We start from the raw sequence: 26,142 nt of genomic DNA on the forward strand, positions 1-26,142 counted from the left end.
TAATGTCTTAATATTAAGGAGGAAATCTGGAGTCTCAGAATCCGCAGGCTGCGAGGAACCTTTGCAAATCACCCTGTGCTCCCACTGTGAGGGGGCACTTTTGAAACTCAGTGACAGGCTGGAGAGCGAGTCTTAGAGGGTCCCACGTCTTCCCACCACAGGCACGTGATGAACAGGGACCTCTTTGTTTACAGTTTTGCCCCCAGTGTGCATGCCTCCTTGTTCAGCTGACGCCACCTGCAAGGAGAACAACACGTGTGAGTGTAACCTGAGCTACGAAGGGGACGGAATAACATGCACAGGTGAGTCCTGTCCGCGCGTGCGAAACAGCAGGGCAGTGCGGGAGCAGAGCGGGACGTGGTCTGAGTGCCCGGACTTCCTCCTGACCCTTCCACTCCTGCCTGGGCCATTTTGCCCATACCTACCCTCTCTGCGACTCAGTTTCCTTAGTGGGTTTACTCATGCTTGACCTGCCGACCTCCCAGGTCACTGTTTTGAAATCGCTGCACAGACTCAAAGTGAGGCACTTTACTTTATAGTGTTTTTGTAACTCCACAAATCTGGACTTTTAAAAAAATTCAGAAATTATATTATAATACTAAAAAAAACAAAAAAACATTTACTGGGGCACCTACGTGTGTGGCTCAGGTGGTTAAGCTTCTGACTTGGGCTCAGGTCATGATCTCATGATTTGTGGATGTGTGCCCCGTGTCGGGTTCCGCGCTGACAGCTCAGAGCCTGGAGCCTGCTTTGGATTCTGTGTCTCCTTCTCTCTCTGCCCCTACCCCACCCCTCAAAATTCAAAAAAAAATTTTTTTTAGTAGTTACACTCATCACTTGGAGAGAACCACTCTGAATTTGGCAATGTCTGTATTTAGTAGTTAAGATACAGCTCCACCCACACGGAGACCCAAAGGAACAGTGGTATACACGAGGCAGATGTTTAGATGCTTATTTTTATCTCATATAATAGTTTGAATGGAGGCATCCAGAGCTAACGTAGGTCTGAAAGGACATCTGGGAGCCCGACTCCTTCTATCTTATTGCTCTGCCATCGTTCACTTGCCTGGCCTGAGAGGATCAGTACCATCAGCACATCCCAGGCAGCAGGATGGAGAAGGAGAGGAAGGAGGCAAACTTCTTTCCCTTTAAGGATGCACCTAGAAGTTGCTAAAAATTTTGTCTATTCCCATAGCATTGGCTGGAACCTCATCATCCGGCAGACCTAGCTGCAAAGGAGCCTGGGAAATGTAGTCTTCAGTTGGGCAGCCATGAGCCCAGCTAAAACTCCATTGCTGTAGAAAAAGGAGACTATAGACATTGGGAGAAACCTACTAGTGTCAGCCCCATGTACTTCCTAACTTCTTTCATGAGTAAATATTCAAACAGAGATACTTGCTTTACAGAAATGAGCTCTTGCTATACCTGCTATTTTGTAGTCTGCTACAAGGCAGCCAGGAAGTGGGTCACTCAACAATGGCACCAAAGACCCAAGTTCAGTCTTTCTACTCTGCTATCCTGGAGAAGGCCTTTTGTCCTCATGTTTATTCTTTCAAAGTCTCAAGTGGCTGCCACGACTCCAGGCAAAAAGCCAGGCAAGAGAAATCAGATGGCTTTCCAGCTACCCCTTAAATCTAGTATTGGGTTGAAATTTGAGAGATGGTGAAAACAAAGGTCCTAACGGGTAGTACAACACAGTGGGGAATGCATGGACTTTGGGACCAGACCAACCTGGGTTTAAATCCCAGCCCTACCACGTTACCACTGTTTTGCCTTTGTCAGATCAGTTAAATTCTCTGTGTTTCAGTTTGTTCATCTGTAGAATAGGGGTAATGATGTCCATCTCACAAAGTACTCAAGAGTGCACTAACTCTGCACACACGTATACACACACACACACACACACACACACACACACACACACACAAACTGTCCTAACATTAAAACTACTACCAAAATGGAGCCTAGAGGTATATGACAAAGGGGCCAGAGGTAGGCGGATATCATCAGGCCTGGTCTTTGAGGGTATCAGCCACGGGATACCAGTGTTTGCAAAGGCTAGCACAGAGGCCACTGGGCATGGGGAAAGAAGGCCCCAATATGTCGGGGACCATTTACGTCCCAACGCCACTGATCCCAGGGCTGCCCATGCCCCCATCTGAAGCCCACCTTGCACAGACAGTGCTTAAATGAGCTGTCTCCCCTCTGCTCCTGCAGTTGTGGATTTCTGCAAACAGAACAACGGGGGCTGTGCTAAGGTCGCCAAGTGTTCCCAGAAGGGCACGAGGGTCTCCTGCAGCTGTCAGAAGGGCTACAAGGGGGACGGCCGCAGCTGCATAGAGATAGACCCCTGCGCCGACGGCCTCAACGGAGGGTGTCATGAGCATGCCACCTGCAAGATGACCGGCCCGGTGAGTCTCTCGTCCCTCCCCACCCCCCGCCCCCAGGATGGGAGCCCTTCTGCACCTTGTTCAGCCTGGCTTCACCTCACTTAATGTTCGGCCTCTTCCTCAACTTCCTTCCCGCCTCAGTGCGTGTGTTGCTAGGTCTGCAGGCTAAATGCAAAGTGGCATTCTAAGCAGAAAGAGGACATTAGGGGGAAACTGGTGAAATCCACATAAAGCCTATTGTTTAGTTAATAGCAATGTGCCACTGTTAACTTCTTAGTTTTGACCAATGTGCTATGGTTATCTAAGAAGGCAAGGTAGGGGAACCTGGTGAAGAGTATATGGCAACTCTTTCTGCTATCTTTGCAACTTTTCTATAAATTTAAAACTATCCAAAATTAAAAGTTTATTAAAACAAAAAATGTTGGTGAGAAGTAGCAGGAAAAGTGCAGGTTCGCGCCCTCACCCAAGGCTTTTTAGAGTGGAATCGGGGGCGCCTGGGTGGCTCAGCCGGTTGGGCGTCTGACTCTTGATTTCAGCTCAGGTCATGATCCCACAGTTTGTGAGTTCAAGGCCCACATTGGATTCTGCACTGTGTCAGCGCAGAGCCTGCTTAGAATTCTCTCTCTCTCTCTTTGTCCTTCCCCCTGCATGCATGCTTGCTCGCTCTCTCTCTCTCTCTCTCTCTCTCTCTCACACACACACACACACACACACACACACACACACACACACAAAATAAATAAATTTAAATGTATATGGAGAGTGGAATCCGTGCCCTGGTGCCCTGTTTATCCATTGGCAAGAGAAGATGGTGGACAATAAAGTCCGTTATTGAACTTGGAGTCCCTCCCTGAGCCTTAGCTCCCAGACTTAACACTCTGTGGCCCGGGGCTGGCTACTTACTTTCTCCGAGTGTCAGTTTCCTCATTTGCTAAGTGAGCCTAATAATAATACAGCCCTCACAGAATTGTCATGGGGATTAAATGAGATCATTCACTGATTCAGCAAGTGGTCACCAGGCACTTACTGTCTGCCGTCACAGGTGCCGGGACGTAGCAAGAAAGAGCTTATGCAGGGGTGGAGGGAGGGGGTCATGCCCAGTGCAGAGACAAATGCACGAGATACTTTCAGAAAGCACCAAGAGTGGGGCAGCACATAAACTGGGCCAGTGTGCTAGAGAGGGCTGGGACAGCTGCTTTATTTAATGCGCCAGGGACGCTCTCTCGGAGGAGGTGACATTTCAGCTATGACATTTCCTCATGAGCCTGTGCGGACCTGAGACGTGGCCATTACCTTGTTCCCGCTGGACAGGAGAGGCATTTTCCTGGTGCTGCTGAGCATCTCCTGTGCCGGATGGTGGCCCGCAGAGCGTGGAGGGGTCCCGGGGTCCTAGAAGAGGGGCGTCTCATCTTTTCCGCTGTCCCCACAGGGCAAGCACAGGTGTGAGTGCAAGAGTCATTACGTGGGAGACGGGCTGGACTGCGAGCCGGAGCGGCTGCCGGTGGACCGCTGTTTGCAGGACAACGGGCTGTGCCATGCCGCTGCCAGCTGCACTGACCTCCACTTCCAAGGTCAGTGCGGCCAGGGCTGCTGGCCCAAAGCGCCCTGGTCTCTGTCAGGCTCGGGGAAGGTTTTCAATGTTTATTTGTTGGAGAGCGAGCGCTCTGGCGGGGGAGGGGCAGCCAGAAGGAGAGACAGAATCCCACGCGGGCTCCGTGCCCTCAGTGCAGAGCCCGACGCGGGGCTCGAACTCACAAACCATGAGATCAAGAGTCATACGCTTAACCGACTGAGCCACCCGGCGCCCCTCAAAGCACCCTAGTCTCTGTCAGGCTTGGGGGAGGGACTTGTGCAAAAGCAAAGGGGAACACAATGAAAAACCACGGCCAAACAGCCCAGGCATTGCCCAGGACCCAGTGCCCAAGGAGGTAGCCGGCTTCCGTAGCGGAGGAGTGGAATAAACTCAGATCTGGACCCTGAGCCTTAGAACCTGGATGGAGCGCAAAGGTCATCCGTCCTGACTTTTCCTGATGCGCCCTTTCCCCAAGTTGCTTAGCAACCATTGATCGGAATTGAATCTAAGGAGCATAGTTTAGGCTTTAACAACAGAGAGGAAGCCCCTGTCACACAAAGATACAATTTCTTAGCAGTTGTTTTGATAATACACATCGATTGGCATTTACGGCATTCTCTTCCAAGGATGATTTGAATGGCTTGTAATAAGCCCACAGGTGTAATGAAAGAATCACCACACGCAGTCAAGTAAAAAAGCCAAGCAGGAAGTGTAGAGGTTCAGACAACAGGGCATCTTGAAACCTAGCAGAGGAAATCCACGAAGGACCCAGCCACACACGTAGTTCTGAGCCAGCGCAGGGAGGGTTTCAGTGGTTCAGAAAGCAACTCGGGGCGTTATGTGCTCTGGCCAATCAGGATTTATGGGAGGTCTCTGACTGGGTTGGGTTTGTTTCACAGACACAGTCATTTTAGTGAAGCAGTTTTTCCATAGCTCAATAATAATTACTGATTTAACACCCGTTATGTACTGTCTTAGTGCATTCGGGCTGCTACATCAAAGTTCCATGGACTGGATGGCTTATAAACAACAGAGATGTATTTCTTACAGTTCTGGAGGCTGGAAGTCCAAGAATAGGGTGCCGGCATGGACAGGTTCTAGGGAGGGCTCTCTTCTGGGTTGCAGACTGCTATCTTCTTGTGTCCTTATGCAGCATAAAGGCTAAGGAAGCTCTCTGGGGTCCCTTTTATAAGGGCACTAATCCAGGATGCCTGGCTGGCTCAGTCAGGAGGGCATGTGACTCTTGATCTGAGGGTCATGAGTTTAAGCCCCATGTTGGGCATAGAGATTACTTTAAACACACACACACACACACACACACACACACACACACACACACACACACTAATCCCACACAAAAGAGCTTTACCCTCACGACTTAATTGCCTCCCAATGGCCCCACCTCCTAACATCAACATATTGGGAGTTAGGATTTCAACCTATGAATTTACGGCGAGGGGCGGGACACAAGCATGTGGTCCATAAACATGTATCAAATCCTAAGACACCTCAAATCCCTTTTGAGGATGAGATAGAAGAAGTGTAAGCAACTGAAATACACAGGATATATGGTATTGTCTCCTTGCAAGGAGATTGCCCATGTAGCTGAGGACATTTTTTAAATTAATAAGACAAGGAAAGGCAAGTAATAAAACAGAAGACAGCAGTTTATCTCATATGGATAGTGCAGTGAGAGAGCAAGAATAGAGGAAAATTGAGAGCAGGGACTCGAACAGATGTTTGTACTCCCATGTTCCCCGAAAAATGGACATAACCTTAGTGACCATCAGCAAATGAACGGATAAACACACTGTAGCCTATTCATACAGTGGGATATTATCCAGAAGGAAATTTCGGCATGTGCTGTGATATGAATGAAAGTTGAAAACATTATGCCATGTGAAATAAACGAGACACAACAGGATAAATATTGTGGACATATATAAGGTATTTATAACGGGCAAATTCATAGAGACAAAGTAGAATAGAGGTTACGAGGGGCTGCAGGGAGGAGGGTGGAGAGTCATTATTTAATGCAGACTGAGTTTCTGGTTGGAATGATGGAGACATTCTAGAAATGGATAGTGGCGATGATTGCATGACATTGTAGATCTACTTAATACCACTGAATTACACACTTAAAATGGTCAAAAAAGCACATTGTTATGTTATGTATATTCACCACAATATTTCAAAGAACAGTCAGGGATGGGAGAGATCTCTAGGTAAGATGAGAGAGGGAGTCTTCAGAGAAGCTTAATAGAGGCCTGGGACTGTGGCAGAGACTTGAAAGTTGTCAAGGCAATGACCTCAAGGTAACAGGGTCTCGCCTGGGAAGAGGGGTGAGCTCAGGCATGCAGTGGGCATAGAGAGTGTGGACAAGTCAGTCACGTAAGGCTTCGATCTCGAGAGAGCAAACCCAATGGTGGTTGGGTTAAAGCAGATGGGAGGGAACATGGCACAAAGTTTGGAAGCTCCGTTGGGGACATTCTGTGTTCAAGGTAAAACTGCCAAGCAGAGAGATTCTACAGGCAATTGCTGTTTAGGATGGGGGCCAAAACGAGCAGCTGGAACCGGGACGTTGATCTGTGGATCAAGAAGTAGGAAGTCTAGAAGGTGCTTGGCTTGTTTCTGGAGGACACGATCCATTCGGCCAGCCCTGCCTGTTCCATGGCTCAATCACAGGTGGAAACTTATTCAGTTCATCCATCTTCTCCAGGGGGCTCTTCTCTTCTGCTGGCTCATGAATGCCAAGAAAGTGTTGGCGGTGTTACTAAGTGACCAGGTATCATATTGGACCCACCTTCTGTTGTAGCTGAGCGGTTACCCTTAGCAAGACAGGATGGCACTGGGCTAAGGCCCCAGCTTTCCCTGTGGCACAGTTACAGAGCCATCCCACACTCAGGAGGATGTGCCCGTTCTCCCGGGTCAGAGGAGGGCAGACCGGTACAGCCTTTGCGGCAACCAATGTGACAGTGTGTGCTGAGAGCCTTAAAATAATTCATGCTCTACAGCGCCTGGGTGGCTCTGTCGGTTAAGCGTCCTGCCCTTGATTTCATCTCAGGTCGTGCTCTCACGGTTCATGAATTTGAGCCCCACGCTGGGCTCTGAGCTGACAGCACGGAGCCTGCTTGGGATTCTCTCTCTCTCTGCCCCTCCCCCTGCCTCAAAATAAATAAATATAAACTTAACAAAAAGCTAAAAAAATTGTTTTAAATTCATGCCAAGACTCGGTAGCTCCATTTCATGGAACCCATCCTCCAGAAACAAACTAAGGAGGGAATAAAGATAAACGTACCATCTCAGCATTATTTCACATCATAAAAGATTATAAATAACATATATCTAACACTAAAGGATGATCAAATATACTGTTACACACGTCCACTCAAATGCACTGTTAAGAATTGTGTTGTCTTAGTTAGAAGACAAGGTTATCCATCCTTACCCAAGCTGTTATGCTGTTAAGTGCTTGCATTTCAGACCCAAGGCTGACAGGATCATGTAGACTGTGGATCGTGCTACTAGGCTAGAGTCAAAGAAGATCTTGAACTCAGCTCTTTTTGGGGGGAAGAAAGTGCCCTTTTTGGGCATTTGATAATGAACTTGACAGTGTAAAAACGTGACTTGGTTCTTGAACTACTTGTGGTCTCTGCATTCCTTGTCTGGCTAAAATATCAGCCAGTAAACATGATAAATCTTTCAGTATCTTAGGGGAGAAATGGCTAGAAAACCTTTTTAAGGGCATAGTGGCAATCAAAAACATAGAGTCCTTGGCAAAAACTTTCATGTCTGTAAAGTTCACAAAAATTATTAAATTTTAAGTATTGAGGGGGAAATCATGTTGCCCAAGAAAATTTATAATATGGGGAAATCATCATGATTTAATGTTAAGTTGGAAAAAAAAAAGATTTCTGGGGGCACCTGGGTGGCTCAGTTGGTTAAGCTTCCAACTTTGCCTTAGGTCATGATCTCACAGTCTGTGAGTTCAAGCCCTGCTTTGGGCTCTCTACTGTCAGTACAAAGCCCACTTTGGATCCTCTGCCCCCCCCCCCACCCCTCCTCTCCTCATTCTTTCTCTCAAAATAAATAAATAAAAACTTAAAAAAATAAAAATAAAAAAAGACTTCTAAAAACTCTATATGCAGTATGCAACCACATTTGTAATGTATATGACATGTAAACACAGAGGTAAAAAGACTAGAAGAGTATGAAATTATGTCGAAATAAAAAGTCACCAAAAGAAAGTAAAAATTCTTTAGGGGAAGTACACCAAAATTTAGCCATGGAGTAAATTATTTTTAGGGGGTAAAATTATAGGTGATTTTTGTTTATTTCTTTTCTTACTTTTCTGTATTGCCCAAATTTCTACAATAACGTGCTATTTTTATAATTAGGCTATCATTGATAGCGCTGCTATAAACATCGGGGTGCATGTGCCCCTTTGAGTCAGCATTTTGTATCCTCTGGGTAAATACTTAGTAGTGCAATTGCTGGGTCATAGGGTAGTTCATATTTTAATTTTTGGAGGAACTTCCATACTGTTTTCCAGAGTGGCTGCACCAGTTTGCAGAAAAGAGATAGATACTTTAAATGCTGTGTTTCGACATCCCTGGAAGGGGAATGGCTCTGGGATATGGCTGGCCTTCGGCTTTGAGAGCTCTTTGCTGGAAGTCCTGTCCACCAGGCGGCTGACCTGGACAATTCCTCTCTTTTCCTCTCTAGACGCCACCGTTGGAGTGTTCCATCTACGCTCCCCACTGGGCCAGTATAAGTTGACCTTTGACAAAGCCAAAGAGGCCTGTGCCAACGAAGCCGCGACCATGGCAACCTACAACCAGCTCTCCTACGCTCAGAAGGTGGTCCCCAGTTCGTGGGTACCATGCAGGCAGGGGCTACAGGGGACAGGGTGCAGCCTCTTCTTAGCGTGAGGGAGACTTGGGCTGTTGCCTTCTTGGAGGGGAATGCAGGGTCCTCCTAGAGCAATACTATCAATGTGTCATGTCCACTGGGCACGTACTACGTGGCACGAGCTGTGCAGGTGCTTTGTTGGCAATACCATCCATCTATACGGCATCCCTGGAAGTAGGTGTCACTCCTCCCATTTTACAGACAGGGCAACCGAGACTCTGAAAGGTTAAGTAATGTGCCCGGTGTCAGCCAGCCAAGAGGTGGCAGACCCGGTACTCAGATGCAGCCCTTACTCCAGACGTCTGTTCTCTGCCATGACATTCATCCACCAAGGCAGAAGCACAGACTGGGAGCGCATGTGTCACAGCTAAAAACCAGAAAGAGATCAATAACCACAGGCCGACGAGCTCCCCGAACCCACAAAACAGCCGAGTTTCTCCGAAATGTCTGGAGGGGCTGTGAAGGTCATAAGAGGGGGTTGCCCCAGCTCTCGGATACAACCAGGTAGGAGATGACTGATAGGAAATCTTAATTCAAGAACGGACAGAAGAGAAATGAGTGTGAAGGACGTGGGTCCCTCTAAGAAAAAAAGAGTACCGCTTTCATCCATTCAATGAATTGATCAAGAACGATTTAATGAGAACCTACTGTGTTCCAGGCACAGGGGTACAATAGACAAAATGAGCCATCACCCTGGCTCCATGGAGTTTACAGTCCGATGGGAGAATCAGACATGAGGCAGAGGACCTCACACCAAACACTCAACTGTAGCTGACCCACTGATCACCGCCGCGTGTGTCCCCCACAGGCCAAGTACCACCTGTGTTCTGCAGGCTGGCTGGAGAGCGGGCGGGTTGCTTACCCCACAGCCTATTCCTCCCAGAACTGTGGCTCCGGTGTCGTTGGAATCATAGACTATGGACCAAGAAACAACAAGAGTGAAACGTGGGACGTCTTCTGCTATCGGATGAAAGGTAACCACCCCAGCTACGCTTCCGATTCTGGCCACGTAGCCGCTGAGCAACCCTCAGCCTCGCCAGCCAATCCCCAAGGGTGAGCTGGAGCCGCCGCGGCCCCTGCCTCACCGGAGGGGGACCCTGTGTACCCCTGCCCTCCAGATGTGAATTGCACCTGTAAGGTTGGCTACGTGGGAGATGGCTTCTCGTGCAGTGGGAATCTGTTGCAGGTCCTGATGTCCTTCCCCTCGCTGACAAACTTCCTGAGGGTACGTACCGCGTCTGCTTGGGTTGCCTCAGGGGAGGAAGGCAGTTAGTACAGAGGCAAGTCCTTGAAAGAAGCCAAAGGCTCTCGGTCATGGTTAAGAGCACGGGCAGTGGATCACATTGCCAGAACTTGAAGCTTGGGTTTGCCACTTACTTGCACCACCTTCAACAAGTTACTTTCCTCTCTGGGCCTCAGTTTCCTCAGGATGGAGGAAATGGAGAGGATGACAGCACCAGCCTCATCAATGAGCTAGTATTTGTAACGCACTTAGACTGTGGCCAGCCCGTGGAAACTGCCACACTGGGGCTAGCTGGCACGGTCTCTTTTTGCATCCAGAGCAGCTTAAGAGTCTGATCTGCAGGAATGAGACACTCTCTTGTCTTCGCGGACAGGGCAGGGCACAGTTAGTGGGGCCTACCTGGTGATCAGACAGTGAGCCAAATTACCAACGTGGAGTCAACTTTCAACTCGCACTTAGCGTTGCACTTACAGTCACTTCAGTATTCTACAAGTTAGGCCTAACGAAGAGAAAGCTCCAGTTGGAGAAGGATTTGGTGCTGACTGATCAAAGAACAAAGCTAAGAAAAAGAACAAGAATAGCTAACAGTTCTTGAGCGTTTACTTTGCACTGTGCATGTATGAACCCTTTCAGAGCACTTATAACTCAGTCCACAGAACGTGAGCTCCCTAAGGGAAAGGAGTTTCTCTGCCTTGTGGCTGGCATATAGAAGGTGCTCGCTAAACACTTGTTAGTACGAATAAATTCTCACGCGACCTCGTGAGGTCACTTCTGCTATTATCCCCATTTTGTAGATGAAGAAACTGAGGCTTCCCAAGGTCAAGGGCACAGCCAAGGAGAGGGGACTGGGCATAAGTATAGGGCTTACAGGATCAGGACAGAAGTTAAACCAAGAGCTCCAAAATGGTGAGTCATTATCCATAGACCAAACAGTATCTATCTAACGGTTCTGACATTCAGGATTACCATAAACGCACCAAAGACAAACACTCAAACTCATGTTGCTGTGGTGCATGGGCTTGGCTTGTGCCAACATTTCAGAGAAAACAGTGTCAGAACAAAACCCACTGGCTGTGTGTCCGTAACTTCTCTGGGCTTCAGTAGCCCTGTCAACACAATGGCAAAGTTGAACTACGTAGTTCTTATAATGTTTCAGCAAGTATTTGCGACTGCTTACCACGTGCTTGCGATATATCAGTGAACCAAACAGACACACAAAGTAAACAGTAAACAGAATAAGTAAATAGTATTGAATACTAGAAGGTGATTATATATACTGTGGGTGCCCATTTTGCAGAGTGATAAGGGAAGGCCTCGGTGGGAAGATGACATTTGAGGAAAGAGTGATTGGAAGAAAGGGAGTTAGCCACGCAGATCTGAGGCAAGAACATTCCAGGCAGAAGGAACAACCGGGCAAAGGATGAAAGGCAAGAGTGTGCTGCACAAGTCTGAAGAAAAGCAAGGAAGCCAGTGTGGCTGGAGCAGAGGGAAAGGGAGGCCAGCGGGGCCCCGCAACAGGGTCCAGATGGGTTGGGCCTCCTGGGCCATTGTAAGGCCTTTGGCTTTTCCTCTGAGTGAAATGCAGACCATTGCAAGGTTTCAATAAGATTCGACCTCATGTGTCAAAGGACTGCACAGGCGGCCAAGTTAAGAATGGTCTGTGGGGGCACCTGGCTGCCACAGCAGGTTGAACTTCCATCTCTTGATTTTGGCTCAGGTCATGATCTCACGGTTTGTGGGTTTGAGCCCCACATCGGGCTCTGCGCTGACAGCATAGAGCCTGCTTGGGATTCTGTCTCTCTCCCTCTCTCTCTGCTTCAACCCCACTCAAAATAAATGAATAAACTTATTTATTTGTGATGTGGCTGTGACTTACGCCCATAGGTTTCACTGAGGAAAGAAAAAGTGCCCCTAAGACTCTCCGGAGAGGCAGTCAGAAGAAATGCAGCCTGAGCGGGGGCCAACGTCAGGAAGGGTCCGGGATGGGTGGTGCCCCAACAACCCTGCACACCAGGACTGATCGCTCTTTCCTCTCCCCAGGAAGTGCTGGCCTATTCCAACAGCTCGGCCAGAGGCCGGGCATTTCTGAAACACCTGACTGACCTATCGATCCGCAGCACCCTCTTTGTGCCACAGAACGGCGGGCTGGGGGAAAACGAGGTGAGGCGGTGCCTGGTGTCTGTGCCTTAGACAAGTACTTCTAGACAGTATCAGTATCTATCACCACAAGTCACCCCAAAACTCAGTGGCCGCACATTTACACAGCTCACACGTCCGCGGGTCAACTGGCGGGTCTGGTCTCGGCCAGGCATGTTCGCGTGTCTATGATGGCCTGGCTGTCGGCTGGCCGAGGCCGACCTGCCTGGGCCTCTGCCCCACGGGCCACCTGTCCTCCAGCAGACCAGCCCGGGCATGTCCTGGTGGTGCTGGCAGGAAGCGGTAATCAGGAGTGAGCCCAGTCCTGCCAGCGCTTTCCAAGCCCCCCGTCGGTCACATTGGCTGACGTGCCCCTAGCCCGGACGGATCATGTGGCTGAGCCCAAAGTCAGAGTGGGGAGCACTCAGAGTTCCAAGGCGAAGGGCAAGAATGCAGGAGGGGGAACAACCAGAGTCGCTGATGTCACCAGTCTGCCACACTAACGTCCAACACGTCACCGAGGGATTGGCAGTTCCACACAGGTGGCTGGCGGCAGGCTCTGACAGCACCCCCCCCCCGGCCCCGGCCCACCCAAGGGCTGAGAGGAGTGTAGCTCGGCCCCCTGTTACCCACTCAAGACCCAGTCTTCACGAACATGACATTCGGTGCCACAGCCTAGCCACGTGTGAGCCTCTGGCCGAGAGCCCAGACGAGCAGAAGCCTGAGAAAAACCTGACATTCCTTACCTCCACACGGAGGCAGAAAACCAAGGCCATGAGAAGCAATTTCTTTTTCCTGGGTCATCCTTATTATTAAAGACAAAATTGCTTGACTTCTACAGACCATTCTCGTGTTTCTCCTTTCCTCTCAGACGCTGTCTGGGCGGGACATCGAGCACCACCTCGCCAATGTCAGCGTCTTTTTTTACGAAGATCTTGTCAACGGTACCGTCCTGCAAACTAAGCTGGGAAGCCAGCTGCTCATCTCCTCTAGCCAGGACCAGCAACAACTGGTATGAGACATCTTCTGGATTTCCTGGCAGAACTGGAGATAATACATGCAAAGCTCTTAGCATACAGTAGGTGCTTAATAGCTGGCGACTAGTACACGGACCGGACGTAAACTCTAAACCTGCAGTCTAGGGAAGGTATTAGCTGCACCTGGTAGCACACCACGCCCTTAGGCAGCCCCTGCCCCTTGACAGGCAAATCGCTGCTGACCGCCAGCCCCAGAAGCTGGTAATGAGTGAGGAACTTGACATGAAGCCGTTCTTAAAGCTCTCTGACTCTCCGCCTCTGTCTCCTGATGGTGGCGCTGATGATAGTGGTGATGACAGCGATGGGGATATCGACGACGATCGTGAGGGTGATGATGGCGGTGACGATGATGGCGGTTACGATGGCATTTGGACGATAGTGGTGATGGCGTCAGTTTTGACGACTAACGTGGTGACACTGACGGTGATGATGGTGATGGTGACTAGTGGTGGCGGTAGTGGTGACCGTGACCGCCGTGGCGCTGGAATCACAGGCACTTGTGAGGAGTCCGTGGATTAATGCTCGCAGCGTGTGACAGTCATTCATGACGTGGGGCAAGTGCCCAAAGAGTGTTGCTTTGTCATCTTTACCTGACAAATGGCTTGAAGATTAGTGGTTTAGACCAGGGTTACTCAAATTTTAAGGTGCATTTAATCACCTAGAGACTTGGGAAGATGCAGATCCGAATTCAGTAGGTGGGGCGTGGGGACCTCAGTTTCCACATTTCTAATGAACTCTCAGTGATACGCACCACCACAAGACAGTAGATCACGCTCTGACTAGCCGGGGACTAGATCACTTGAAAATCCATTTTCTAACAGCCCGGGGTGGTGCGTAGAGCAGTGGACCCGAAGTTCGGAGGCTCAGGGTTTGCCATTTGCTACCCGGATGGTCTTAGACAAACCATTTTCCTTCTGAGCTCTTATCTCTTAGACAAGCAGGCGGGACAGAATGGCCCCTAGGGTTCCCTGCAGCCATTAGATCTGCCTTTCGGCCCAAGGGCAACTAATGTGTTCTGGGCTGTCCAGATGGTGAGCAGAAGTCCTGCGCTGCCTGTCAGTAGCAACAGGTCTGACACGCAGACTGCAGGACCTCGGAGAAACTGAGCGACTTCCTTCCATGGAGGGGCTGCCCGCGTGGGGAAAAGATGCAGATGGCCACAGATCTCCGCCAGCCCTCCTCTCATTTCCTCTCCTTTCCCTCTCTCCTCCTCTCATTTCCCCAGGAGACCAGGTTTGTCGACGGAAGAGCCATTCTTCAGTGGGACATCTTTGCCTCCAATGGGATCATTCATGTCATTTCCAGGCCTTTAAAGGCACCCCCCGCCCCACTGGTGAGTATCCAGGGTTCCTGGCAAGGGGTCCGGCGTCCATTCCCTAAGAGGCAAACTGTCCCTAGAAGCCCTGTTTCCTTTCCTCTGGAGACCGGAGGAGCCTCCCACGTCCACGGTGGCTGGCCTCAGGGATCCAAGGCCCTGGTTCATCTCACTCCTGCTCCCACACGTCAGCAACATAACCCCTGCCACCGTTAATATTTGTTGAATGAATGGGCCAACAGAGAAGCCACTGGAAGGGGACTAAGAAATCCTGAGCTCTGGTTTGGCCCCTCCACTTCTTCAGCTATGCAACCCTCGACAAATCCCAGAACATCCTGAACCCCATTTTTCTCATCTGCAAAATGGGAGTCATAATGCCTACCTCCAGGTTCTTGGGAGAACTAGGAGTCAAAAATACAAAATAATTAGGATAGTCCCTGGCACACAGCACGGGCTCTATAAGGGTTGGTTGGCTGGTTGATGGTGTCAGTATTCTGCTTTCTGAAAGTGTGAGGGAGGGGCGCCTGGGTGGCTCAGTCGATTGAGCGTCTGACTTCAGCTCAGGTCATGATCTCGCAGTTGACGAGTTTGAGCCCCACGTCAGGCTCTGTGCTGACAGCCTGGAGCCTGCTTCCAATTCTGTGTCTATCTCTCTCTCTCCCCTCCTTTGCTTATGCTCTGTCTCTCTCTGTCTCAAAAATAAACATTAAAAAAAATTAAAACAATACAAAATAAAAGTGTGAGGGAGAGGTGAGCCCAGCTGGCTACTGAGAAGCGCCATAGCATACTGGGGAATTGCACAAGCTCCAAAGCTAGGCTGGGTTCAAAGCCCACCTCTACTCCTCTTTGGCTGTGTGATATTGGGCAAGCACTTACCCTCTCTGTGCCTCACCACCGCACCCCTCCCAACCATGTAAACACAGAAACAGTAATAACTCCCTATCTCTTGGAACTATTCTAGGTTTAACTGGAAAGGCCTTAGAACAGACCTTGGCAGTGGTAAGGGCTAAATACAGGTTACCTGTCTTATCTTTATTTTTATCCCAACTGGCCCGCAAGATGCCTCAAGCCAGCAAGAATGGGGTGGGCTCCAGAAGGCACCCCTCTCCTCGGAAGGCACCGTGTTAAGCATCACCGCCTCCCCTTTCTGTGTGCAGGCCTCAGTCCACGCTGGCTTGGGAACAGGGATATTCTTTGCCTCCATCCTGATAGTCGGAGCCACCGCTTTGGCTGCCTATTCTTACTTTCGACTAAACCGGAGAACAATTGGCTTCCAGCATTTTGAGGTGAGAGAGAGAAACACGGGAGCATGGTGGTGGGGCGCTCTCTGCACTCCAGCCCCTGGCTCTGGGCTCCTTCAGCTGACCGGTGGCTTCACTGAGCTCACCCGGTAGCTGGGGGCTCGGCGTGCACCCCCCACATCCTGGGGGGTATCCGGCTGGGACAGGAGCCACGGTGCAGCCGTAAGTCCTTCTTCCCGGCCGAAGGGGGCTTCGGTGAGGAGGGCGATGGGCTGCCAGCAGCACTGGCTCTCAGAGCCTCCGTGCAGGGGTCTGGCTTGGAGGCACATTCACCAGGCGCCCGGAAGGTCGCTCACCTTGGAGGAGTCGGGAGACAAGCACCCACTGTGATCGGTGGGGGCTTCAAGGCCGGCTGACTCTGGGGGTGGAGGACAGGGTCAGGACCTGCACGGTCAGGCCCCACGGTGCAGCCAGCCTCAGATGTCACCCCGTTTGAACTGCTGGGCCCAATGTGGGTCAGCAGGTCTTGGCTGAGCAGGGGATAGGTAACTCTGGGGACTGGGCTTGGCAGCGACCCCACGGCTGAGCACCTTCCCTCATGTGCCTTCTGCCCCCGCCCGGCCCACCCTGTGCCCCGGCTGCCCCCACACCTGCCTGGTGAAGACGGTGCAGAGCCCCGGTGGCAGGCCGGTTCCTCATAACAGGTCACCTGCCTATTAATAAGCTCCAGGACTTTTACCAACAGTGTGCATGCTGTATGAGCCCTTTTATGTCAAGTTCAAGGACGGGGAAAACCACTCCAGGGTGATGAAAGTCGGAATAGCAGTTACCCTGGCTGGAATTGGGTACTGGCGGGCACAGGCGTGAGGACACTTCCTGGGGAAGGGGGAGGGGATGGGAAACACCCTACACACTGATTTGGGTGGTGGTGACACCTGGACGGACAGATTGAGTCACTGCGCTGAACATTTCCGAGTGGTGCATGTTGGTCCCAGTCAAGGACTGTTACAAAGACCAAGCTCCCGGAGGGGGAGGTGGGGCATGGCTGGCTTTTCCTGCTGGCTTGAATGAGCCGCTCCTGCCCTGGGGACATCTTGGCTCTAGCCTCTGCTTGTCTTTCTGAGCAGTCCGAAGAGGATATCAACGTTGCAGCTCTTGGGAAGCAGCAGCCTGAGAATATACCAAATCCCTTGTATGAGAGCACTCCCTCTGCTCCCCCAGAACGTTCCTGCGACCCCTTCATGGTGAGTTTGCTTCTTTACCTAGAACCAGAGTCAGTTGTGGGTAAATAATGTCTTTCAGCAAATCCAAGTGGAAAGCTTTGCACCAAGAAAAGCACATTTCTAGAACATTCTTGGGGCAACAAGCCTAAAAAAGCCAGTATTGCAAGTTGACTGAAGCCATGCTGGCTGTTCAGTGTCCCCGAGTTCTCTCAGGGGGACTGAAGTCTCCAACAATTAGAGGTAATCAGGGAGAACCAGAGGTTGCCCACCCCCAACCTCGTGACCAGGTGAGAAGTGACACGTTACATGCACAAATCCTGAGCTTCATTCTGCCACACACATTTGTGAGGGAGCCTGTGCAAAATAAGACTCAGGCCCGAAAAAGGGTTTTTTTCTTTCTCATGTTATGCTTTAAACTTACATTTAAATTGTTGGGGTGCCTGGCTGCCTCAGTTGGTAGAGCATGCGACTCTTTTTTTTTTTAATGTTTTATTTATTTTTGAGAGAGGGAACACAAGTGGGGGAGGGACAGAGAGAGAAGGGGACAGAAGGTCTGAAGTGGGCTATGTGCTGACATCAGCGAGCCCAATGCAGGAATCAAACTCATGAACCCTGAGATCAAGACCTGAGCTGAAGTTGGACACTCAACCAACCGAGCTACCCAGCTGCCCCAAGCATGTGACTCTTGATCTCAGGGTCATGAGTTCAAGCCCCATGCTAGGCATGGAACCTACTTTAAAAAATGTTTTTAGGGGCGCCTGGGTGGCTCAGTTGGCTGAGCGTCTGACTTCAGCTCGGGTCATGATCTCACAGTTTGTGAGTTCGAGCCCCATGCCAGGCTCTGTGCTGACAGCTCAGAGCCTGGAGCCTGCTTCAGATTCTGTGTCTCCCCCTTTCTCTGCCCCTCCCATCTTCATGCTCTGTCTCTCAATAAATAAAAAAAGTTGGGGCACCTGGGTGGCTCAGTTGGTTGAGCGTCTGGCCTTGGCTCAGATCATGATCTCACAGTCTGTGAGTTCAAGCCCCGCGTTGGGCTCTGTGCTGACAGCTCAGGGCCCGGAGCCTGCTTCGGATTCTGTGTCTCCCTCTCTCTCTGCCCCTCCCCCACTCATGCCATGTCTCTCTCTGCGTCTCAAAAATAAATAAACATTAAAAAAAATGTTTTTAAATAAACCTATTTACATTGTCAGCAAAAAGTTTCTGCCCATTGTCAGGGCTGCTTCTTGCCTTCAGAGCTTTGTTCCTTTGGATGCCAGCGGGCCGGGTCCCACGGGACCAGCCCAGAGGCTCCTTGGTCCTGGAAATCAAATGCGAGCCAGCAGGAAGTGAGAGCAGAGTTTATTGAACATACAGAGAGAGCAGATGCAGACGGAGTGCCCGGGAGGCCATGACAGGAAAGGAGCGTCAGTCTAGTCTTTGTTCTGGGTCTGGCGTACACGTCCTCTCAGGCTTCCGGGAAACAGCCAGAACAGAGACGAGGGTCCAGGTGTTAGTCCTTGGAGCCAGAGGGCCTTGGCGTAGAGGTGTCTAGATCAGGTGGTCTGGAATAAGCATATGATGGCTTACTCCAGTCATTCTCACCTTAGATGTTATCTGTTCTAGAGAAATCATGAACTCCTGCGCCTGACAGGGAGGTCATAAGGGATGTGCCTTCCGAGGCACGTGTGGAGCGGGGTGGGGGTGCAGGTCCTAGCAAGAAGAGACGCGGGAAAGGAGCAAAAGCAGATTTTTATGGAGTCCTTCAGTTGCCCTATCTCACTTTGATGAGCTCTTTTACATCTAGAGGGGCGTGTTCTGCTCTGGTATTCCAAGAAATAACCATTTGTTTCTTTCTAGTTAGTGGTCTCTGAGCTTAGCTGGGGCCCCACTGACTTCAACCCAGAGGGAGCCCATGGCAAGGTACCTGATTCACACTGAATGTGGAAGGTACATCCTACCTGTCATCTATTACCGGGTCTGGAGGGAGAAGCTAGTGATAACATTTAACGCTTCTTTTTATATAAAGATAAGAATTGGCAGCTAGTATGTACCTCAGCAGACGGAGCTGACGGCATCACTCAGGCCGAAGGAAATAACTTGAATCTGGGCTGTTGGTCTAGAACCCTCATGAAAAAGGAAGCACAGCCAGAGAGCTGCTGCGATTGTTTTGCGCGTGAACATATGCCGCCCTTCCTCTCAAGACGTCATGGTTGTTGAATTCTTGTAAGGTGGTGCTGAAACATTACAGAAATACTGTATCGCCCCATTTTTAAGCTCGTATAGTGCAATCGACGTTTCTGTTTTTCTGCAGTGAACCAAACGTAAAGATCTTGTGTTCTTATTGCGATAGATTGAAAAATAACCAGATCTTAACCTATTTTGTGTTTCTAATCAAACCCGTGTAAAAGTTTCCCCATCCAAATTGAAAGGGTAAGTTCAGCTATGCCTATCTCAACTAGTAGTTTATTTCTGTAAAAGCGTTGTTATGTGGAAATCGGCCTCATTGAAACAGCTGCCGGGGAGGTGGGGGGAATGTTATCCATCTTATTCAAAGCTCTTCACGTCTTCTCAGCTGCTTCTCCCCTTCTGAGGGTCCTGCCAGCCCCGGGCATGAAGGATTCTCCCGAGGCAGGAGAGAGGGTATCCCAAATGCAGGAGTCAGATGAACCTTTCTCATCAGACCGGGTGGCAAAAAAAAGTTCCAGGAATAGAAGTCCTAAGCTGAGGGTGCCGTTCCCACAAGTGACCTTCTACACTCTCCTACCTTTTCTATTGAAGGTGGGGTGCCTATACAATATCTGTAGCCAATCCAGTCATCTGGAACACGTCTCTTATGCTAATTAACGAAACTTCGGTGCCAATCAGAGCCGCAGACGGCACAAGGCTTGGGTGCTGCCTCTGGAATAGGGCTTCTGAGTGGACTCTATCAAATGCTCAAGAATTTTTCATCTGAAAGGTTTTAACTTTTTTTTAGGTTTCTTTCTTTATTTTGAGAGAAGAGAAAGTGCAAGTTGGAGAGAGACAGAGACAGAGAGAGAGAGAGAGAGAGAATCCCAAGCAGACTCCACACCATGAGTGCAGAGCCCAATGCAGGGCTTGAAGTCACGAACTGTGAGATCATAACTTGAGCCGAAGTCAGACGTTTAACCAACTGAGCCACACAGGCGCCCCTGAAAGCAGTGTTTTGTAATCCTATTAATAGCCACCTTTTGTAGGGTGCCGATACCTTCCTTAAGGTAGTACCTAAGTTAATCTTCATACCTCCCTGTGAGGTAAATATTACTATGGCCCTTTACAGATGAGGGGGAAACAGCAGAATTGAAATGGCCTGTCTAGGGCACACAAGCTTCAAGCAGCAGCGACTGCCCCCAGAACAACCATCCCGCCTCCCGACACAAGATAGACGGCCACGTGAACAGACCCTCCTACCACAGACGTGTGGGCAGAGCACTTGGAGAGGGACTGTTTAGGCTGTAGGGAAGGCAGAAGTTTTCCTCCACCTCTTAGGGTCCCTGGCTGGGTGGGAAAAGTAATCTGGACAGATTCACAGGAGAAAAGCATATACACTTTATTAAAAGTTCACATGTACGCGGGGGCCTTCCGGACAGCCGAGGGCAGGAAACTTTTCTATCTTTTACACAAAGAAACAAGAATGGACGAGACAGGGGTTTGGGCTTGGGGTAGTAAATGGTGAAGCAAACTAGAAAATAAAGGGTTAGTTTAACCAGGTTGTTTGTGCAGATTTCCTGGCCCCAAATTCCTCGTCTCTGGTGATAAGTGTCTTCTTTTGTCCTGGAACAGGAGGAAGAGGGAGGGACAAGGAGGGGAAGGTCGGAGTGACCATCCTGCTGCTCCTGTTTTTTTCAAAAATTCCTTCAGCTTAAGATATTAAAAATGCCAAGGTGCCATATCTTGGGGTAGTATGTCCTGAACCCCTTCAAGGCTTCAGACCGGTGGCCGGAGGGAAGGCTCAACCTGGAAAGACTTGACAAGCGGAAGGTCCCGCGCCCGGCATGTTTCAGGCCCCTCTCTTTTCCAGGACGCTGAAGACCAGCAGCCGGATGGCAGTGACCCCCTGGGGGCGCTGTGAGGGCCCAGACCAGCAGCGGCCCGCCATCCCCACGGCCAGCTGCCCGTCAGCCAGAGCCGCCTCGAGGCTGTCAGCTGCGAATCCTCAGGACGTCGCCTTTCGGAAAGGAAGGTCCCTTGACGTTTTAAAGTATGAAGCACTCCAGCAATACCTCATCTCTTTGTTAATCTGAAGGATCGCTTTGTTTCTGTGGGTGAGGGGCCACGTTAAGTCCACCCACCAACCCGGGGGACTTGCCGCTCCTCTGTCCTTCCTTTGTAACTCTCTATGGCACTTCACTGCCTCCTCCCCGACACTAACTATGACCTTTGTCTCCTTTCCCTGTTAGAGTGTAAGCTCCCAAAGGCAGGGACCCTCCTCTTCCATCTTTGTTGTCGGCACCTAGCCCAGTGTCTGGTACGTGCCATGTGCTCAATAAATGTTTATGGAACAGAAACGAAGTCAACGGAACAAAACCAGTGTTTTGGGAAACAAAAAGAGTTTGCCACGGGAAGGGTCAAACTTTGAAGGAAAAATCCACCTTTTAGGCCTAACCGGGGCCTTTCGATTTAGCCAAGACCTGCCTTATAAGTTCTTCTTTCTTAATTCTGTCTTGTTTGCTGAAGAAGACGTGATAACCACAACGAGATACCGCTTCACACCCACCAGGAGGGCTATAATCAAAAAGACAGCTAATAGCAAGTGTTGGCACGGACGCGGAGAAATCAGAAGGTCCGTACGTTGCTGGTGGAGATGGAAAATGGCGGAGCCACTTGGAAAAAGTTTGGCAGCTCCTTAAAAACTTAAACATAGTGATCCAGAAATCCCAGAAATTCCTAAGTATATACCCAAGTGTGTGTGTGTGTATATATATATATATATATATATATATATATATGTCCATATAACTTATATAGTCATGTTCATAGTAGCATTATTCATAATAGCCAAAAAGGAGAAACAACCCAAACGTCCATCATCTTATGGATAACCAGTGGTATATCCAGTGATGTATCATTCCACCCTAAAAGGAAAATTAGTACTGCCGATGCATGCGAAACCACGGATAAAACCTGAAAATGCCATGCCAAGAAGGCAGACACAAAAGACCACACACCATATGATTCCACTATATGAAATTTCCAGAATAAGCAAACTCATAGATTAGTGATTGCCAGGGACAGGGGGAAGGAAGGAATGGGATTAGTAGTTTTGGGGTGATGGAAATGTTCTGGAACTTCCCAGTGGTGATGCATAGATTTGGGACGGTTGTTCACTGTGCACAGCTCTCCCAAGCAATGCTGGATGTCTGCTACGCCAGGTCCCTGCCCTTAAAGACCAGAGTGGCCCTCCCATCACTGTGACAAGGAAGCACCCCCCCCCCCCAAACAACCCACCACACACTTCCAGATGTTCACTAGGGGGCAGGACTGGCCAGGTTTGGGAATCACTGCTGTGGACAGAGAAGTGAAAGCCTGGGTTGAGCAGACCTCAGGCTCTCCGGATGCCCTCAGGGCCCAAATAACTTCCGCGTCATCAGAGGTGTTGCAGAGTTAGGTGAGAAATTCTGCTGGCCCCGTGTCTTAAATTTTTTCACAACTCCAGGAAAGGCGCAGCTCACCATCTCTTCTAGGACAACACGCCATGATGAAAGCAATGCCACGTTTCTAGATCGCTCCCCAAAACGAATGAAGCACAGATTGTCCGGTGAGTCCGCCAGTACCACTATCACAGGTGCAAAAAGGCAAGCGATTAAAAGGAAAACCAGCACAGGCACCTGTGTGGCTCAGTCGATTAAGCAGTCGACTTCGGCTCAGGTCATGATCTCATGGTCCGTGAGTTCGAGCCCTGCGTCGGGCTCTGTGCTGACAGCTCGGAGCCTGGAGCCTGCTTTGAATTCTGTGCCTCCCTCCCTCTCTCTGCCCCTCCCCGACTCCCACTCTGTATCTCAAAAATAAACATTAAAATAATTTTTTTTAAAAAAGGAAGACCGGCAGGCTACCCATGGGAGGAGTGACTGAGGCGCAGTTCCCGGCACATCTAGAGGTCAAGGAAAATAAGGTGGTTAAATACGTGCGCACATGGACACACACACAGAGAAACAATTTTTTAAAAAAAGCTCTTCAAAATATTTATAAATTTATCCAAAACCCAGTAGCGATGTGACTTCATAGCAGTCACTCCTAATTTTGTATTATTCGGTAATTTCTGTCCGCAAAACATTGCTTCCAAGTTTGAGCCTTCCTGGTAATTTGCAGACAACCACGTGGATGACTGTCTTCTCCTTGCTCTCAAGAGGGAACAGAGACTCCGGGGGGGTTCTCTGCTGCCTGCCTAAGTCTGAAGCTCATGCCAATTTTCTGTCTGTGCCTTAACTGCATTCTTCAAGCTCTGAAAACGAGCGAGTGTGCTTTGCTGGGGTGCTGGGACAAAAGGAGCGAGAAATGACCCACACGTCTTCCTCTCCTCAACAGGGTGTTCTTTTTAGGGCACGTTAAATTTGATACGGCTTTGCCACTAAAGCACACAAAAACATACGACTTAGTGAACTGGACGACATAATTCAAATTTTTATTTGGCACTAAGTTCAATATCCTGTAACAGAAAATCAACATTTAGAATAAATAGCAAATTCACATTCAGAATAAATAGTAAGTCTACCTAGCTCGCATCTGTCGTGCCCGATACCTTACAGGCACAACCTGCCATTCTGCTAAATACCTAGAACACGGTTTCCCCAGCCCGGGTCCAAGCGTGCAGTACACAGTACAGAAGTGCTGTAGCGGGGTGGGTCCCCGGGGAAGCAGACGCCCAGATGGAGTTCACGTGCAGGAAGAGTGTGGGGGGAGTGTTCTTGGGATCGACACCCGGAAACGGAGGAGAAGGAACGAGAAGGGAAGGAATTGGGGCTGGCAGGGCAGGAGCCGACTGCTCCAGGAAGGGGGCAGGACTTGGTCCGAGGCAGGGCTTTTTCTGGAGGGCAGCTCTCGACGTGGGCCACCAGCTGAGGATGGTAAGCGGCTCACCCGGCGGCCGGAGGGGGGAGTCCTGCGGTTGGGAAGGGTGTTCTGGGCACCCACGCCCATCGGGTCCGCGAGCACCACCACAGGTCAGCGCAACGAAGGACAGTCGGCGAGCGCCGGGCCCGTCCAGTTCCACCCCGCAACGGTCACGCTGCGTGCCGCAAACGCCGGCCACGGGCGTGCACGTGCCCGGGGAGCCGCTTAGGGGACCACGGCGCGCTCGCCTCCAGAGCGTCTCTCCAGCGGCCGCACGCAGCTCTGACCTCGTTCCCCTGCGTGCTCTTAGCGAGGTGAGCTTGCCGGAGCCACCGCCACACGCCACTCGCGCGGGGGGGGGGGGGGGTGCAAACTCCGGCTGGGGAGCCAAGTCTAGCCTGCAGCAGTTTTTGTACATCAGGTGGTGATGGCACACGGCGTGCCCGTCCGTAGAGCAGTGGCCACAGAAAATCGCCGGCAAAGCCGCCAGTGCTTCCTATCTGGCTCTTTACGGGCAAGGCTCGCTGAATGCTGCATCAGAGAAACTTCACTCCCTTTCTTTAATCCGCCAGGGTGTTAAAGGTTAGCTAAACTTGGAGCCAGGCTCCCAAATGCTAATGCAAAAAAAAAAAAAAAAAAAAAGGAAAAAAAGAGACAGAAAGAGAAAAAAAAATTGGTACGAAAGGAAATTAGTATTAACAGGGCAAAACACAGGCTCCCCAGTAGTTGAATAGAGCAATCAAGGAACCCTGCCTCCGGCCAAGTTTAGTCTTAGAGCATTCTGGAAAAGAGCCCCCGAGTGGGTCGTTGGCAGCAAATGAGCCTTCAGCAGAGGGAATCAAGTCCAATATTTAGCACACTCTACTGCTTAAAAGGCCTTTAGGAGGAAGAGAGAGGAAAAGCCGTTTAGTTCACCCAAAGCTCAATTAGCTAGGAGGGAAGATTACTTCTCATTTCTCTTCTGCGATAATTAAGAGGGCCAATACATTCACACAACTAGTAATTTGGTCTAAGATGGGACTGAATCAGTAACAGGTGGTTTATGTTACGTCGCATTAATGGTGATGGCAGGAAGTGGAGCTGAAGAGAGAAGAGGAAGAAAAAAGAGGCCATATGAGGAGGAAAGGGGGAGCCCTGAGCCAAACTCCTAAGATACCTGAAAAGCCGAGTTTCATCCATAAACGGCTGCAACGCCAGCCGTGCAGGCCCCCGCCAGGGCGGTCTGCTGTGGGTACCACCAGCCGACCCGGGCTCTGCAGCAGGCACGCGCCGCCCCCGAACCACCAGCCTAACCAAAGCTATTTTTCAATGTGCAGACCAATTTAATTGTGTTCACTTTCCAAACTGATTTTTTTTTTTAATGGTAGAAAGGAGACTCGCTTCGCTTGTACCGATATGCTTTCATCAGTGTGCACAACAGAGAACTGGGGAGAACGTGACGCCCAGCGCAGCGGGCCAAGTCCCAGCAGAGTCCCGAGAGGGACAGGTTACGATCCACCCTGACTGAGCACACGCGAGAATGCCCGTGTCTGTCCTTGCCGTGGAAACGGCTGTCCTGACCCAGGCTGCTGGCCCTGGCGTGGGCGCCATCCACCAAGTGTGTGCTCCACGGGACCTGCTGAGACAGACGCCAGGCTTCTGCTACACACGCCAGATCTCAATCCCGCCATGTCCGATGGCCCAGAGACTGAAATCTTAATTGGTAATATATTGTAAAATTCACTATTCACCCCGAGAAAATGTTCTCCCCTAAGGCGTGCGTCACCTAACCTAGCTATCCGTAAAAGACAGTTTTAAAAATATCTCTACTTCATTCTCGAGGAAACAAACACAATGCAATGGGCACCTGACATCCCCTAACTACCTGATTAGATCAAAACTAAGAAAAGACTTTTTTGCTTCCTCGCTCAGCTTCTCCAAGCAGAAACTCTAAGGCCAACAGCACCAGCTCGTCCACTGAAGACCTTAACACCAAGCAGTTCTGGGCATCCACCTGTGCCCATTAAATGCCCGTCTCCAATACCCT

The 26,142-nt window shown here is 50.1% G+C and overlaps 1 protein-coding gene and 1 long non-coding RNA gene across 2 annotated transcripts; both read left to right on the forward strand.

The window, feature by feature from the left end:
- Positions 1–211: 211 nt before the first annotated feature.
- LOC125917409 (stabilin-2-like) lies at positions 212–21,986 on the forward strand. The gene is made up of 12 exons (XM_049623620.1): positions 212–302; positions 2,218–2,411; positions 3,820–3,961; positions 8,689–8,822; positions 9,683–9,848; positions 9,993–10,099; positions 12,158–12,277; positions 13,125–13,265; positions 14,516–14,623; positions 15,763–15,891; positions 16,974–17,090; positions 21,088–21,986. The coding sequence occupies exons 1-12, from the start codon at positions 212–214 to the stop codon at positions 21,136–21,138; spliced, it is 1,500 nt and encodes a 499-aa protein (XP_049479577.1). The 3' UTR covers positions 21,139–21,986.
- Positions 21,987–24,176: 2,190 nt separating this feature from the next.
- Positions 24,177–25,838, forward strand: LOC125917410 (uncharacterized). The gene is made up of 2 exons (XR_007456184.1): positions 24,177–24,430; positions 25,484–25,838. It is a non-coding gene; the product is annotated as an uncharacterized LOC125917410 (long non-coding RNA).
- The last annotated feature ends 304 nt before the right edge of the window (positions 25,839–26,142 follow it).

Source organism: Panthera uncia, unplaced genomic scaffold (genome assembly GCF_023721935.1).
Source record: "Panthera uncia isolate 11264 unplaced genomic scaffold, Puncia_PCG_1.0 HiC_scaffold_1801, whole genome shotgun sequence".
Lineage (NCBI taxonomy): Eukaryota > Metazoa > Chordata > Mammalia > Carnivora > Felidae > Panthera > Panthera uncia.

What these genes read in the sequence shown, in the direction of transcription:
- LOC125917409 (XM_049623620.1), top strand. Translation starts at nt 212, where the DNA reads ATGCCTCCTTGTTCAGCTGACGCCACCTGCAAGGAGAACAACACGTGT. An exon ending in CCTGCAAGATGACCGGCCCG is followed by an intron (nt 2,412 to 3,819) that starts GTGAGTCTCTCG and finishes CTGTCCCCACAG; the next exon opens with GGCAAGCACAGGTGTGAGTG. An exon ending in GCCAGGACCAGCAACAACTG is followed by an intron (nt 13,266 to 14,515) that starts GTATGAGACATC and finishes TCATTTCCCCAG; the next exon opens with GAGACCAGGTTTGTCGACGG.